Source organism: Clupea harengus, chromosome 11 (assembly GCF_900700415.2).
Source record: "Clupea harengus chromosome 11, Ch_v2.0.2, whole genome shotgun sequence".
Taxonomy (NCBI): Eukaryota; Metazoa; Chordata; class Actinopteri; order Clupeiformes; family Clupeidae; genus Clupea; species Clupea harengus.
Genome location: NC_045162.1, coordinates 1,820,064 through 1,835,063, shown reverse-complemented (window position 1 = coordinate 1,835,063; position 15,000 = coordinate 1,820,064). Strand labels below are relative to the sequence as shown.

The window sequence follows — 15,000 nt, the reverse complement described above, 5'->3', positions numbered from 1 at the left end:
TCCCTAAAGTAATTATCAGATGCCACGGGTGAGTGTGTGTTTGTGTGTGTGTGTGTGTGTGTGTGTGTGTGTGCCACAGGGGCAGGTCTGTGCTCCCCAGGACTACATTTCACTGAAGTTTTTACCTCCCAGCGGCAGCATGGAGCCCCTGATGGATGACACACACACACACACACACGCACACGCACACGGACCTACACACTCTCAGATACATATACACTCATAAATACAAGAAAATATTTTTTTTATTGGTGCGTGTGTGTGTGTCATCAGTGCCACATTAGATGAGTTGCAGAACATTTCCTCCAGCTGTCTGCCCAGTGTGTGTGTGTGTGTGTGTGCGTGCACAAGAAAAGCTCTGGTGTTCGGTCACATTCCTGACTCTCTAAATGGCAAACGAAGAAAGAGATATACACACCCCTGTACACAATTCCAGCCAATCAACAACAAGCATGCTTATGTTCCAACGTAGCTTCAGGAGCAAAGGAGAGAGGGGTGCATTTGATTGGCTGTTGAGCTCAAATATGTACCATCTTTCGCCAGGATACCTTTTCTGTGTGTTGATGGGTTCTACACACACGCACGCACGCGCACGCACGCACGCACGCACGCACGCACGCACACGCGCGCGCGCACGCACGCACGCACACACACGCACACACACAGACACTGAAAGAGAAAGCACCTTCACTCTTATAACCTCTAGAAGCCCAGTAGTTTGTGGCCTGTTCCTATAAAGCAGCTCGTAGACCTGAACCTCTGATGGCTTGGTCCCACAGATGAGCATGGTCACCATACACTCTCTGCTCTGCTGTGTTAATTAAGCTCCGGGGACTATTGAACCTCTTCACAATAGCGCTCTCTCTCTCTCTCTCTTTCTTTCTCTCTCTCTCTCTTTCTTTCTTTCTTTCTTTCTCTCTTTCTCTCTCTTTCTTTCTTTCTCTCTCTCTCTCTTTCTCACTCACTCACTCACTCACTCTCTCTCTCGCGCGTTCTCTCTCTCTCTCTCTCTCTCTCTCTCTCTCTGGTTGTTTCATGAGTTCCTCTGCCTGGCTTGTGGTAAAGATCTGGGTTATAGGCTTCAGATCGGACCACAGCGACTGCAAACTCATTTCTCCTACCCTAGTGCCATTTGAAAGACCCTTCTGTGGTGTCTGGAGTTCTTGAGGGGCAACGACACCTTGGGAGACGGCATTCAGACCTGCTCGCTCGGGCCAACCAGAAGGGAATGAATGTGGAAATATGTGGCAGGGGTTTTCTCTAGTTATTTTCTCTATATTCTTTTTCTCTCTCTGCTTAAGAAATACTGCGAATGATTTAGTTATTGAAACAGACTCGACCACGTCTGCTGCAGATGATTTAGCTATTGAAACAGACTCGACCACGTCTGCTGCAGATGATTTAGCTATTGAAACAGACTCGACCACGTCTGCTGCAGATGATTTAGCTATTGAAACAGACTCGACCACGTCTGCTGCAGAAACAGCTTAGCGCACCACGTCCTCAGCGTTCCCTCCTCACTAAAACCGTGGTTCATTTCAGGTCCTCCTCTTATGAGAGTAATTCTGATTTGGTTAATAATTCATGGTGGGAGCACTCAGCGTCCGGGTGTGTCAGGTGTACGTGTAAAGGTTTAACATAATGGTAAGGGCAGACGCTCGCTGTCACATCACTTTACTCGCTCTTTCGTGAAGTGGATTAACACGCCTTTTTTTGGGCGACCGCCTGTGTTAAATACCACGCCCCCGTCTTCCCATCTCCTCGTTTATTCATGCTGTGAGGACTTCTTTTAAAGCAAGAACACCTCCTTCACGCCGACTAATTACAAATTAGCCCTCAAAGAACGCAGCTGGGGAAAGGACTTCCTTTGTCCTCCATGTTTCCAGTGTTCAGCACATGTTTAGCCACATCAGTACGTCACCGTCAGCCGGTGTGGCCGTTACAGAGGAGGACATGAGGGTTCTATTTCTCTTCAGTGTGATGAGGTCTATTTAGAATGTTATTGCCATGGCGACCAACCATGCCTGCAAGTAAGAGTGGAGCTTTAATGTTCAAGTTCAAGTATTTTTATTCGTCACATACAACAAATGTAGTGAAATGTAAAAGGGTCTACGCTCCACACTGTGCAAAAATAAAATAATAAAATAAAATAATTTAAATAAATAAATTAAAAAAAGGTGCTGAATTTAAAAATTTGAGATTAAGTGTCTCATTGCCTGTGGGTAGAAACTCCTCCTTAGTCTCTCAGTCCTTGAATTGAGGCTACATAGGCGTTTACCCGACGGCAACGACGACTTTGTGAGCATGGTGATTATCATTGTCTTTCCAAAGGACATGACTGACATTAACGCAACAATAATGGAGTTCCAGTGTGCGAGTCAGTGCTGTGGTAACTTTTATGAATGAGGTTGAAGTACCCTGAGAAGCGAGTCTCTAGAGCAGTGGTTCTCAAAGTGGGGGGCGCGCCCCCCTGGGGGGGCGCGAACACTCTCCAGGGGGGGCGCGATGTCACAGACGGAGAAAAAAAAAAAACGACCGCCGACCTGTCACTGGTTAGTGAAAGCTCCCTCAGTGGCGAAATGCAAGGGGCTGGACTGACCCAAACAAATCAAATACTGTTTTGCTCCTGATCCACCAATCAAAACGGAGTCTTATCATTTGAACGCGAGTTGCACCCAAGCTTCCGAGTATAAAAAAAAACCGCAGGCATGGTAAGCGCTCACCCTGAGACAACACTCTGCAGAGTTTGTTCAATGTCTCTTGTTTCCTCTATCATTCAGATATTCATTGCTTAATAAACAGTCTTTTTAAAGACTCACTCCTTCCTTAGTAATACCTTACTGCACTTGCAGTAGGTCTATTCGTAGCCTATTCTAAGGAGTAATTTGCTCCACAGTCTTTTGAAAAAGCTCGTAGCCCCGAGAGCTAGCCTAGCTAGCTACCTTCTTTCAACTGCAGCTAGCCCTTTTCTCCTTAACATCTACCTTTACATTTTTCGATCATCCACCGTGTTGCAACAAATAAAACACCAGCACTTGAATACTATTTTGTGCTGTCCCTGTCTACATTGTGTACAGTTCGTTTTGTTAGGAATTATTGCCTAGCACAGCCTTATCCATTATTCGTGTGCAAGTCGTTCACAACCACACATACAAGAACACGACGAACTGAAATGAGAACTTTATTAACTTCACACACACTGTATCAGCAAACAAACACAACTATGGACAAGTTTCTGATTCGTAAAAGTCAGAAAGAGAAGCCTGTGGACTTCTTTAAACATAAACGTGATGGCCTCCAGCAACAACGAACCACCATCTCCAAGCAGTGTCTGGAGGCATCTTATGTAGTTGCTCATAGAATTGCTAAGCTTGGCAAACCCCATACAATTGCCGAAACACTGATTTTGCCGGCCGCACAACAAGTGTAGAATAATGACAGGAGCTAAACTCAGCGCAATACCGATGTCAGTATCTCGCTGAATATCAGAAATCAGTTTGGGTCCTACAAAGAGGACTACCGTTATTTGGCATGAGTTCGGGATCCATTTCCATCAGACATGAAAGAGCAGCTGAAGAGTGACAGTAGACTTAAGCATCTCCCCTCTTTCGTCATTCTGGGTAGCAATGATCAGCTTTGCGACATAGCCTTAGAAATGCTCCTCCTTTTCGCGTCGAAGACTGACTGCGCTCAAAACTAAATACCGCAACCGCGCACAGATCGAGGATGACCTGAGGATATGTTTGTCAAACATTGCCCCAAGATTTGAGGACCTTTGCAGTGCAAAGCAGGCTCATGTCTCACATTGACAGACCTGTAGGATTTTTTTTGTAAAGATCACAAGAGGCCCATAATAATAACAGTATCCTAATGATAGCAATAATAATACTTATTATTATTATGATAATGATAATAATAATTATTATTATGATTATGATGATAATAATAATACAATAATAATAATTGGTCGATAATCATTAATTATAATAATATTAACATAATGATGGTGATAATAATGAATAGCCTACTGATAGGCCTACTATTACTGATGATAATAATAATAACAATAATAATAATAAATAGTTATAATAATTGTCTGTATGGGCCTAACAATAACAATAGCCTAACCTTGACATGTCAGGCCTATCAATAACAATATGCTATCTACGGTATCTATCTATCTATCTATCTATCTATATATGGTGGTGTAGTTGAGGGCGGTGGCGGCGGGCGGCGCGGGGGATGGGGGGGCCCCGACTACCCCTAACCAACTTTGGGGGGGCCCAGCTTGCAAAAGTTTGAGAACCCCTGCTCTAGAGCATCGAGGTGGTTTATGAGTTTCATGGCAGGGTTATTGTGCGCTGTTGATGCCTTAAAACTGACTGCCTACTAGTGATGGCTAAGAATGGGCCTAGACATGTGTGTGTGTCCTGGTGCGAGTCAGTGTGTGTGCACGCCTGTGTGTGTGTCCTGGTGCAAGTCAGTGTGTGTGCACGCCTGTGTGTGTGTCCTGGTGCAAGTCAGTGTGTGTGCACGCCTGTGTGTGTGTGTGTCCTGGGGCGAGTCAGTGTGTGTGCACAACCTGTGTGTGTGTGTCTTGCTGCGAGTCAGTGTGTGTGCAACCCTGTGTGTGATGAGTGAGAAGTGACATTAATCAATTCTGTGTGAATGTAGGCCTGAGTCTGTGTGTGTGAAGATGGGTGGTATTGATGAACATTATGACTGGGTGTGTGTGTGTGTGTGTGTGTGTGTGTGTGTGTGTGTGTGTGTGTGTGTGTGTGAAGATGGGTGGTATTGATGAACATTATGACTGGGGGTGTGTGTGTGTGTGAGTGTGAAGATGGGTGGTATTGATGAACATTATGACTGGGTGTGTGTGTGACAATGGGTGGTATTGATAGACATTATGACTGGGTGTGTGTGTGAAGATGGGTGGTATTGATGGACATTATGACTGGCTGTGTGCGATAAGCATTGAGTGACATTCTCCCGTCTGCTGGTGTCGATGTGTAATCATACAGACATGATTGAAGGCATGCATGTTCCTGGGCAAGCATGCACGTTTACCATATTTTTTTTTATTTTTTTATTTTACTATTTTATTTCCGTCTAATTATTTAAGTGTTCATATTATCATTGTCTTACAGTAGTCGTCATATTGTCAATTTTCTTCAAATATTGTAGTCATATGTGCTGTTTTTGTTCTGAAAGCCTTTAAAGCCTTTAAATGTCTTTTTTATATAACTCAATCTGAACTGATTTATATTTCTTAGTAAAGAGTATGTGGTAGCAGCAGCAGCAGTAGTAGTAATGGTAGTTGTGTGTGGTGGTTGTTGTTGTAGTGGTAGTAGTAATGGTAGTTGTTGTTGTGTGTGGTAGTTGCAGCTGTTGTAGTAGTAGTGGTAGTAGTCCTGGTGGTGGGTGATGTATAGTTGCTATGGGGGATCAGGTGATGTATGGTTGCTATTAGGGCTGAACAATTTGGGAAAATAATCTAATTGCGATTTTTTACCAAAATATTGCGATTGCGATTTAATAAGCGATTTTTTTTTTATCCTCTTTTTTTCCCAACAAAACCTAATGAATGATTTAAATATGACCAACACAATATTAGATACATTTAGTGTAAAATATTCTTTCCCTCATTTTACAATTTTATTTAACTGCTCATTACAGAAACACGAACAACAAATCGGTGGCTTTGCCACTGTGCATTTAAGTAATTAAAAAAAAAGTCATTTTAAGTATAAACACTAGGCATGCACTTTTTAAACACTGTGTGCAAAATGTACCATCTTAAAAAAATAAAAATAAATTATTTTTTTTTTTTTTTTTTAGACCACGTTTTTTAATCGCGAACGTTGCGGTTAGAAAATCGCGTTCTATCATATCGCGATTAAATCGCAAATGCAATTAATCGTTCAGCCCTAGTTGCTATGGGTGATCAGGCTGATCTGATCTGATGATCTGGAGGTGTTGGGTTACTGTATTCATCCGGTCTGCGTCGGTGACGAGCTCAACACTAAGTTTGCATGTTCTCCCCGTGTTCACAAGGGGTTTCCTCCACTAAGGACCCCAACAGAAAAAAACATGCAAAATAACAGAACACATGTTTATCCCTGACCAAAGATGGACAGTTCACTTCACTTGGTCCCTGGGCGCTACAAGCTGCCCACTGCTCCTGGGGGGTCCTTGAGGAAGGACGGTCCAGGATGGGAAAAAGCAGAAAATTAATTTGAAGCTGATGGTCAGACTCGCTGTAAGCACACCGGTTTCTCCATCCATGATATCGCCGTGGCAACGCACGGACCCCAAGCAAGTGGAATCGCAGAAACGTTGGCCATCGATCAGGAGGCAATCACTAGCGCTGATGAGCTCTAAGCTGCCCCTACTGATGCGATTGTTGTGGGCCAAGTCCGATCAGATGTATTGATCATGTATACGGCTTACAAGTGTCCAATCGCTCACAGTTGGGAAGGAGGAGGTGGAGGAGGTCCTTGTTGCCACTCCACCGGGGGGTTATTGTTCACTCCGCTGAGAGAGAGAGAGAAAGAGAGAGAGAGAGAGAGAGAGAGAGAGAGACATATTTCTCATATACTAATCAAACCATTCCTCTGCTGGTTTCTCAAGTGAGATCAAAGATTAAGTCTTCTCTTCAGTACTCTTTTCATTAAAAAACGAAACCATGTGGGCGTGCTTATATACTTATGTGTGTAAAGACGCATGAAACCATGTGGGCGTACTTGTGTGTGTGCTTGTGTACTTATGTGTTTTAAAGACTCATGAACCATGTGGGCGTGCTTGTGTACTTATGTGTTTTAAAGATGCATGAACCCATGTGGGCGTGCTTGTGTACTTATGTGTTTTAAAGACTCATGAACCCATGTGGGCGTGCTTGTGCACTTATGTGTGTGTGTGTGTGTGTGTGTGTGTGTGTGTGTGTGTGTGTGTGTGTGCTTGTGTACTTATGTGTTTTAAAGACGCATGAACCCATGTGGGCGTCCTTGTGTACTTATGTGTGTAAAGACTCATGAACCCATGTGGGCGTGCTTGTGTGTGTGTGTGTGTGTGTGTGTGTGTGTGTGTGTGCTTGTATACTTATGTGTGTTGGGGGCGCTGTCGAGCCGACACACTTTAGACAAAAGACCAGGAGGCGAATAAAATATTTCTGGAGGTGTATTTCAAGGTACTCCTGCAGGGAGTCAATTCCAACATCAAGTAGAGGCAGGCAAAAGACTAAAGAGCTTCACAGTGTTACAGGTTAAATACCAGTCAGTCATGGGAGGTTACATGGGTCAGCATTGGTTTGTTACAGGTCAATGTGGGGAAAGGGGGCATGTGAGTGGGAGGGGATCTTCCTATGGAGGAACACACACAGGCCCAAAATGGTGGACAATTGATGTGTATTCCTCCACCTGGGGCAGGGGGGATGTCTGCTAGGGGCTTTAAACAAAGGTGTACCAAGACTATCAATACACATGGCACACACACACACACACACACACACACACACAGGATAACATGCTTGCAATGCAATGTAAGTCTATAAATTAATAATATCAATTTCCATCATGTGTATAAAGACTCATGAAACCATGTGTGTGTGCTTGTGTACTTATGTGTGTAAAGACTCATGAAACCATGTGGGCGTACTTGTGCACTTATGTGTGTAAAGACTCATGAAACCTTGAAACAACGAAACGGATGCATCGGCATTGGAGTGCTTAGTACCAGTTGCAATATCAGGAGGCAGGCTACTTGTATTATGTATGACCTGAGACCCGAGTTGGTTTTGTGTACTGATGGAATCGAATATAGCTGTTTTACTGCTGTTCTAAGTGTGTGTGTGTGTGTGTGTGTGCGCTGTTTTACTGCTGTTGTAAGTGTGTGTGTGTGTGTGCGTGTGCGCTGTTTTACTGCTGTTGTGTGTGTGTGTGTGTTACTGCTGTTGTAAGTGTTTGTTTCCATAGTAACTCTTGTGTGAGCATAAGAGTGCTCATACGGGGGACTGATTTAACAGAATATTTCAGTTCTCCTGTTGTGTCCGACATGAACTGAGTGCTTACATCTTTTTGTATCATCTGACTCTGTAACCCCTGCCGCTGGATATGTACTTTGTCTTTATCGCAGTAAGAGCAAATAGCTGAGACCTGACTCGTTAGCATTTGAACTGAATGGTATAAATGCCAACACCGTCTTACTGTCAGGTAGGCCCTTCTCTGAACAACACACTTAAGCCCTGTCTATTACCGCGCACTTGTGCACTTCAAGCACTGACTTTCAGTGCTTAGGGCGTTCACACTGACAGAGCCAGCAGAATTCAGGGCACTGAAAGTACGCGGATGGCGCACTGCAAACGGTCAAAAAATGCAGTGTGAAACGATGGACACTACTCGGCAGCTTTTCGGTTTGGAAAGTTGTCTGACTGACGCCTTAGCAAATCACTTCAACCATTATTGCTGGTTACAATCACTGTGTTATCTGATAGTACAGTGTCTATTTCTCGCTAACTTTAAAAAATCTAAGCAAGAAAACGGCAAAAAGATGTACATTTACATACGAAACACGAAACACGGCCGTCAGCTGAGTTTGGTCCGCCATCTTTGTTTAAAATTTCCAGTTGGCCGTAGGAAGCTGGCGCACAGATTTATGGGTAAAAGGCTTGCACATTTGCGTCAGTCAGTGTTCCATTTGAGACAACACTAATCAGCGACTGAACGCGCTACAGATGTAAGTGCACTGTATTGCAGTGTACTTCGTAAAGTGTTCGGTAATAGACACACCTTTTAGAGGGGGTCTCCACGCTAAAAAATAAACTCCAGAAATCCTGACTACGTCTTCCGGTCCATTCTTCAAGTCTGTCGTGATCCTAAGATTCTATCGGTGCCATCATATCAAAGCGTTCTACTTTTACCCTCCTTTCCAGATAGACCCATGTGTGTCAAAGGGTCCCATAGGCGTGTGTGTGCGTGTGTGTGTGTGTGTGTGTGTGTGTGTGTGTGTGTGTGTGTATGACTGTGTGTGTGTGTGTGTGTGTGTGTGTGTGTGTGTGTGTGTGTGTGTGTGTTGGGCATGATTCATTCATGATTCATAGTAATATTGGTTTCTGAAGGACTGTAACTCTTCTCTCTGGTTCAGATGGCGATGGAGGTGTTAATGATGTGTGTGTGTGTAACTCTTCTCTCTGGTTCAGATGGCGATGGAGGTGTTGGAGGGCTTACTGGAGGAAGACGACGAGGTGGTGCAGGTGAGTGGATCAGACACACACACACACACACACACACACACACACACATGAGTGCTCTATGTAGGAAACTGAAGATTTGTATCGTTCTCTCATCTCAAGAGCTGTTTAGTTCCAGGAACAGTTTTTCTTTGAGTGGTTGGTATCTTAAGTTACCATGTGCATGTCTATGGATTGAGTGGTTGGTATCTTAAGTTACCATGTGCATGTCTATGGATTGAGTGGTTGGTATCTTAAGTTACCGTGTGCATGTCTATGGATTGAGTGGTTGGTATCTTAAGTTACCGTGTGCATGTCTATGGATTGAGTGGTTGGTATCTTAAGTTACCATGTGCATGTCTATGGATTGAGTGGTTGGTATCTTAAGTTACCATGTGCATGTCTATGGATTGAGTGGTTGGTATCTTAAGTTACCATGTGCATGTCTATGGATTGAGTGGTTGGTATCTTAAGTTACCGTGTGCATGTCTATGGATTGTGAAATCTTGTGGAACAGGAGAGGAAATGCATGTTGTGATTTTACATCACAGTCCCTCTCCTCCTAGCCCCTCACATTCCTCTGAGTTGTTGAGTGTCTCTGTGTGAGCATTTGTGCTTTTGGAAGCATTTCTGAGGTGTCAAGAGCCTGCTGTGTGTGTGTGTGTGTGTGAGTGAGTGTGTTTACGAATGTGTGTGTGTGTGTGTGTGTTGTGCTCATGTCTGTCGAAGGGTGCTGAGGTGTGCAGGAGTGTGTGTGTGTGTCTCTGTCGAGGGGTGCTGAGGTGTGCAGGAGTGTGTGTGAAGAGGGCTCTGCATCTGCACAGGGAACTGGCATAGTTCTGTCAGAACACACACACACGCATACACACACCCATCTAAAAACACCTTGACACATGTGACACCTTTGACAGATTGAGAACAGGCTCTCTGTGTTCTGAACTTTTAAACTCGCCACAACCAGAGAGAAAGAACGTCTCCCGAAACACAATCAAACGAGGGTTGAAACGATTCCTCCAGAAACTCGATCAAACGAGGGTTGAAACGATTCCTCCTGAAACACAATCATACGAGGGTTGAAACGATTCCTCCAGAAACTCGATCAAACGAGGGTTGAAACGATTCCTCCTGAAACACAATCATACGAGGGTTGAAACGATTCCTCCAGAAACTAAGATCACAAAACAAAAAATTCATCCAGAAAAAAAAACAATCCTCAGCAGAGCTTTTGTTTAATCCATATAACTAAACTCCTCAAAAAAAAGTTCGGAAACGTTATTTCGGTCGATTATTCCTCCCCTTTAATAATACCAATTGGTATTGTATTTTATATCGTTGGAAAGCCTGATTAGTCACCTTTACAAGTGAATACCAACAGAAGAATATTGCAGGGGATTTTGGCACATTTTTTTGGGGCGCTACCCACACGGTTAGCTGTGTTGCTCATTCCACGAATGCACGATCCTTACCTCGTTGTAAAGGTGACTAATCAGGCTTTCCAACGATAGAAAATACAATACCAATTGGTATTATTAAAGGGGAGGAATAATCGACCGAAATAACGTTTCCGAACTTTTTTTGAGGAGTTTATATACAGCGCGCTGTGTTTAGCACAGATGATGCTGTGGACACATGACGTGAAGAAGATGTGATTTGATGGAGTGGGTCGCGAAATGGAGGAAATGGCGACAGGGGAAGACAAGAGAAAGGCCCAGTAGGGTCTGGCTAGATCCATGACAACACGGTGACCATGACAACACGGTGACCCCCGTAGGGTCTGGCCAGATCCATGACAACACGGTGACCATGACAACACGGTGACCCCAGTAGGGTCTGGCCAGATCCATGACAACACGGTGACCCCCGTAGGGTCTGGCCAGATCACGGTGAGCAACACCCTGTACCTGTGTCCTTTCCCTGGACGTCCGGAAGCCAAAGACCCGGTCTTAATGGGTTAAAGTGTGATTGAGAAGCCGAAGGCACCCGGTCTTTATGGGTTAAAGTGTGATTGAGTAGCGCACACCACAGAGTGTCACACACCCACAAACAACGATCACGCCACCGTGCATCAATCATCATAACGAACGCCCACACACACTTTCCCCACAAGGCCCCACACTCACACACTCACACACACACACACACACTCACACTCACACACACACACACACACACACACACACACACACCGCTCATCACAACATGTCAAAAAGTCAGTCGACTAATACACAGCAAACACAGTGCTCCCTCCCACTTGTGTGTGTGTGTGTGTGTGTGTGTGTGTGTGTGTGTGTGTGTGTACTCTCTCACTCTTGTGCCCACACACGTGTACACTCGAACACTGTTTTCCACACAAAGAGAGAGCAACAAGCGAAGGCAAACAAAAGCGAACGCTAATGCTTGTGTTCGTCTGTGGGCGTTCATGACTTTCTTTTGTGCAGTTTTTTTCTCCCCTATACAGTATTTGTCCTCATTAAAGCAGTAGAAAAGAGCAAGGCACATTATTAGGTGCTACACACACACACACACACATTTATACGTACACACACACACATATTTATACGTACACACACACATTTATACGTACACACACATTTATACGTACGTACACATACACACACACACATAATAATAATAATAATAATATGGAACCATAACCACATGATCATATGGACAATAACAGACCATTTGATCTGAGAATGCAGAGAAATTTAATTGAGGCTTTATTCTGTTTCCATGCAACACAACAGCACAGTACAAAATAACACACACACACACACACATACACACACACACACACACACACACACATATTTCCCCCCAGAACACACTGATGTGTGTATGCGTGTACCTTTAGTGTGTGTCGTGTGCAGTGCTACACACTACAGTCAGAGCCACACACACACACACACACACACACAAACACACGGTGTGCAGTGCTACACACTACAGTCAGAGCCTCACACACACACACTCACACACACACACACGGTGTTGGTCCGTTGGGAGTTGGGGTGTGTGACTCCAATGCAGGATGCTGAGGAGCAGAGAGAGGAGTTGATTGTGATGAGACCTGACTCTGATTGGATGATTAGCAGTAATCAGTGTTTCTTCATCTCGCTGAACTCAGTTACCTAAGAGAGAGTGTGTGTGTGTGTGTGTGTGTGTGTGTGTGTGTGTGAGGGAGAGAATGTGTGTGTGAGGGAGAGAGAGAGAGAGAGAGAGAGAGAGAGAGAGAGAGAGTATTCAGAGTAGATGTGACTTTTTCTCGTCTTCCAATTTTCTGTCTTTGTGGTCATTGTATCTCATCAGTCAGAAATGCTTTCTTTGCAGATTGTGCATCTGTGTGTGTGTGTGTGTGTGTGCGTCGGTCTGTCTGTGTGTGCGTGCGTGCGTGCGTGTTTGCCAACATGCTTTGTATTGTGCATTGGCGTATTACTAGGGCTCAAGATGTACTTGGATTCTGAATCCAATTTAAGGCCATTTGAAATATTCTGATAATTCCTCCACTTCTAAACACTCCCTTTTCATTCTCGGAAACTCCCATCAGCCAGCCTTTGTGCTGCATAGCTGAAGAGGAATAGACAGATCAGGGTGTGTGTGTGTGTGTGTGTGTGTGTGCTGCATAGCTGAAGAGGAATAGACAGATCTGGGTGTGTGTGTGTGTGTGTGCTGCATAGCTGAAGAGGAATAGACCAGATCAGGGTGTGGGTGTGTGTGTGTGTGTGTGTGTGTGTGTGTGTGTGTGTGTGTGTGCTGCATAGCTGAAGAGGAATAGACAGATCTGGGTGTGGGTGGGTGTGTGTGTGTGTGTGTGTGTGTGTGTGTGTGTTTGTGCTGCATAGCTGAAGAGGAATAGACAGATCAGGGTAGAACTTGAGGACTTGGACTTGTTTTGGAGTCGTGACTGGTCTTGATGATTTTCTACAGAGATCCTGCAGTAATGTCATTAAGAAGAGCCGCCGTGTTTCCGAATGTCCTTATTTACCAAACCGAGGCGGCCCTGGTATGTCCTCTGACAGAGCATGCCATCTCGCTCGACCAATAATGCCGCGAGCAAGACCATTCGTAACTCTGATTTTTCAACTCGGAAAATTGCGCTAAGAACGCCATTTGTAGTCGGAGCTCTGTAGTCGGAAAAAATCCCTGGTTTCAATCGGGAGCGTCATTTCAACTTTCGGTGTCAATTTGACACCGCTATCAATACACCTGACAGAGCCTAACAGAGATCTTTGACTATATCAAAGGTTAAAAAAATTAATAAATAAATGCTAATTCCTGGGAAGATGCATGAAGAGGCAGCGTGTCAAAATGAACAAGAATAAAGTTGCACATAATTATTATTATTATTACTCACCACCTTAAAGAGAATCCACTGATGAGTCATCAGCACCTTAAGGAGAATCCACTGATGAGTCATCACCACCTTAAAGAGCCGCTAGGCTGCGTCGCACCCCTGTTCCTCATCACTGCACCCCTGTTCCATTATGACATCACTGCACCCCTGTTCCTCTATGACATCACTGCACCCCTGTTCCACTATGACATCACTGCACCCCTGTGACTACCTCCACCGCAGGCTCAAAGACGGGACAACAATGATCCCCCTTTCCGCCTCCACACCTTATACACAGAGCGGCACGGCAGAATGAAGTGTGTGTGTCTGTGTGTCTGTGTGAGAGAGAGATCTGGGAATGGCATTACAGACTAAATCAGTGTGTGCACTGCATAGTGGAACTTCAGGGACACACATAGATGGTAGGGATTTTTTTTTCGACTTCACAAATTCCACACAGATACACTTTTTTCTGTCACTTCACGCCAAGGCCGCGCTTCCTGTCAGCTGCTGGGCTGTCAACCTTCCTACTCAAGCCAGATCTCTCTCGCACACACACACACACAGACACACACACACACACACACACACTTTGCGTTTTCAAGCCAGACTGTGTTTAATGCCCAGGTGATGGGTGAGCGCCCATGATCACATGTATTGACGGGTGAGCTCCCATGATTTACTTTTACATTTAGTCATTTAGCAGACACTTTTATCCAAAGCGACTTACAAGGATGTATACACATTTTACATTTACACTGATGGCACACTGCACATCAGGAGCAATTAGGGGTTCAGTGCCTTGCTCAAGGACGCTTCGACAGGGAATTGAACTAACAACCTTCGGATTACTAAACGACTTCTCTACCTCCTGTACCACTGTCGCCCCGTGATCACGTGTATTGATTGGGTGAGCTCCCATGATCACATGTATTGACATTTAGACTCTACAGAGTACAGAGGCCTCAGCAGCCAGGCACACACACAGTGCTGCTGTATTGATTAACATCCTCAGTTCTTCCGCTGAACGTGGGAGGTGGGGGTGGGGGTGTGTGAACGCTGACCTTTGGTACATGATATGCAAATGCATCTGTGTGTGTGCGTGTGTGTGTATGTGTGTGTGCGTGTGCACTCTTATACATGTGTGTATGTGGGGGGAGGGGTACACTGTTCCTGTGACTACACCATTAAATCTCTTCATTAATGTTCTTCCTTCCTGTCTGTTCCTTCCTGCTTCCTGTCTGTAGGTGTGGTACATGCTGGGCTGGGTGTGTGTCTTCATTAATGTTCCTCCTTCCTGTCTGTTCCTTCCTGCTTCCTGTCTGCAGGTGTGGTACATGCTGTGTCTTCATTAATGTTTTTTCTTCCTGTCTGTTCCTTCCTGCTTCCTGTCTGCAGGTGTGGTACATGCTGGGCTGGGTGTGCTACCTCCAGCAGGACAAAC

General features: G+C 44.7%; 1 protein-coding gene across 2 annotated transcripts in view; it reads left to right on the top strand.

Moving 5' to 3' along the window:
* si:dkey-12j5.1 (probable assembly chaperone of rpl4) overlaps nt 1-15,000 on the top strand; it is a 69,502-nt gene that overhangs the window by 46,294 nt on the left and 8,208 nt on the right. Inside the window, exons 9-10 of one of the 2 annotated variants that reach the window (XM_012817150.2) lie at nt 9,194-9,247; nt 14,955-15,000. The exon at nt 14,955-15,000 is cut by the window's right edge and continues 59 nt beyond it. In XM_012817150.2, coding sequence (XP_012672604.2) covers nt 9,194-9,247; nt 14,955-15,000 — 100 coding nt within the window. The other variant, XM_031577103.2, reaches the window with a different exon arrangement.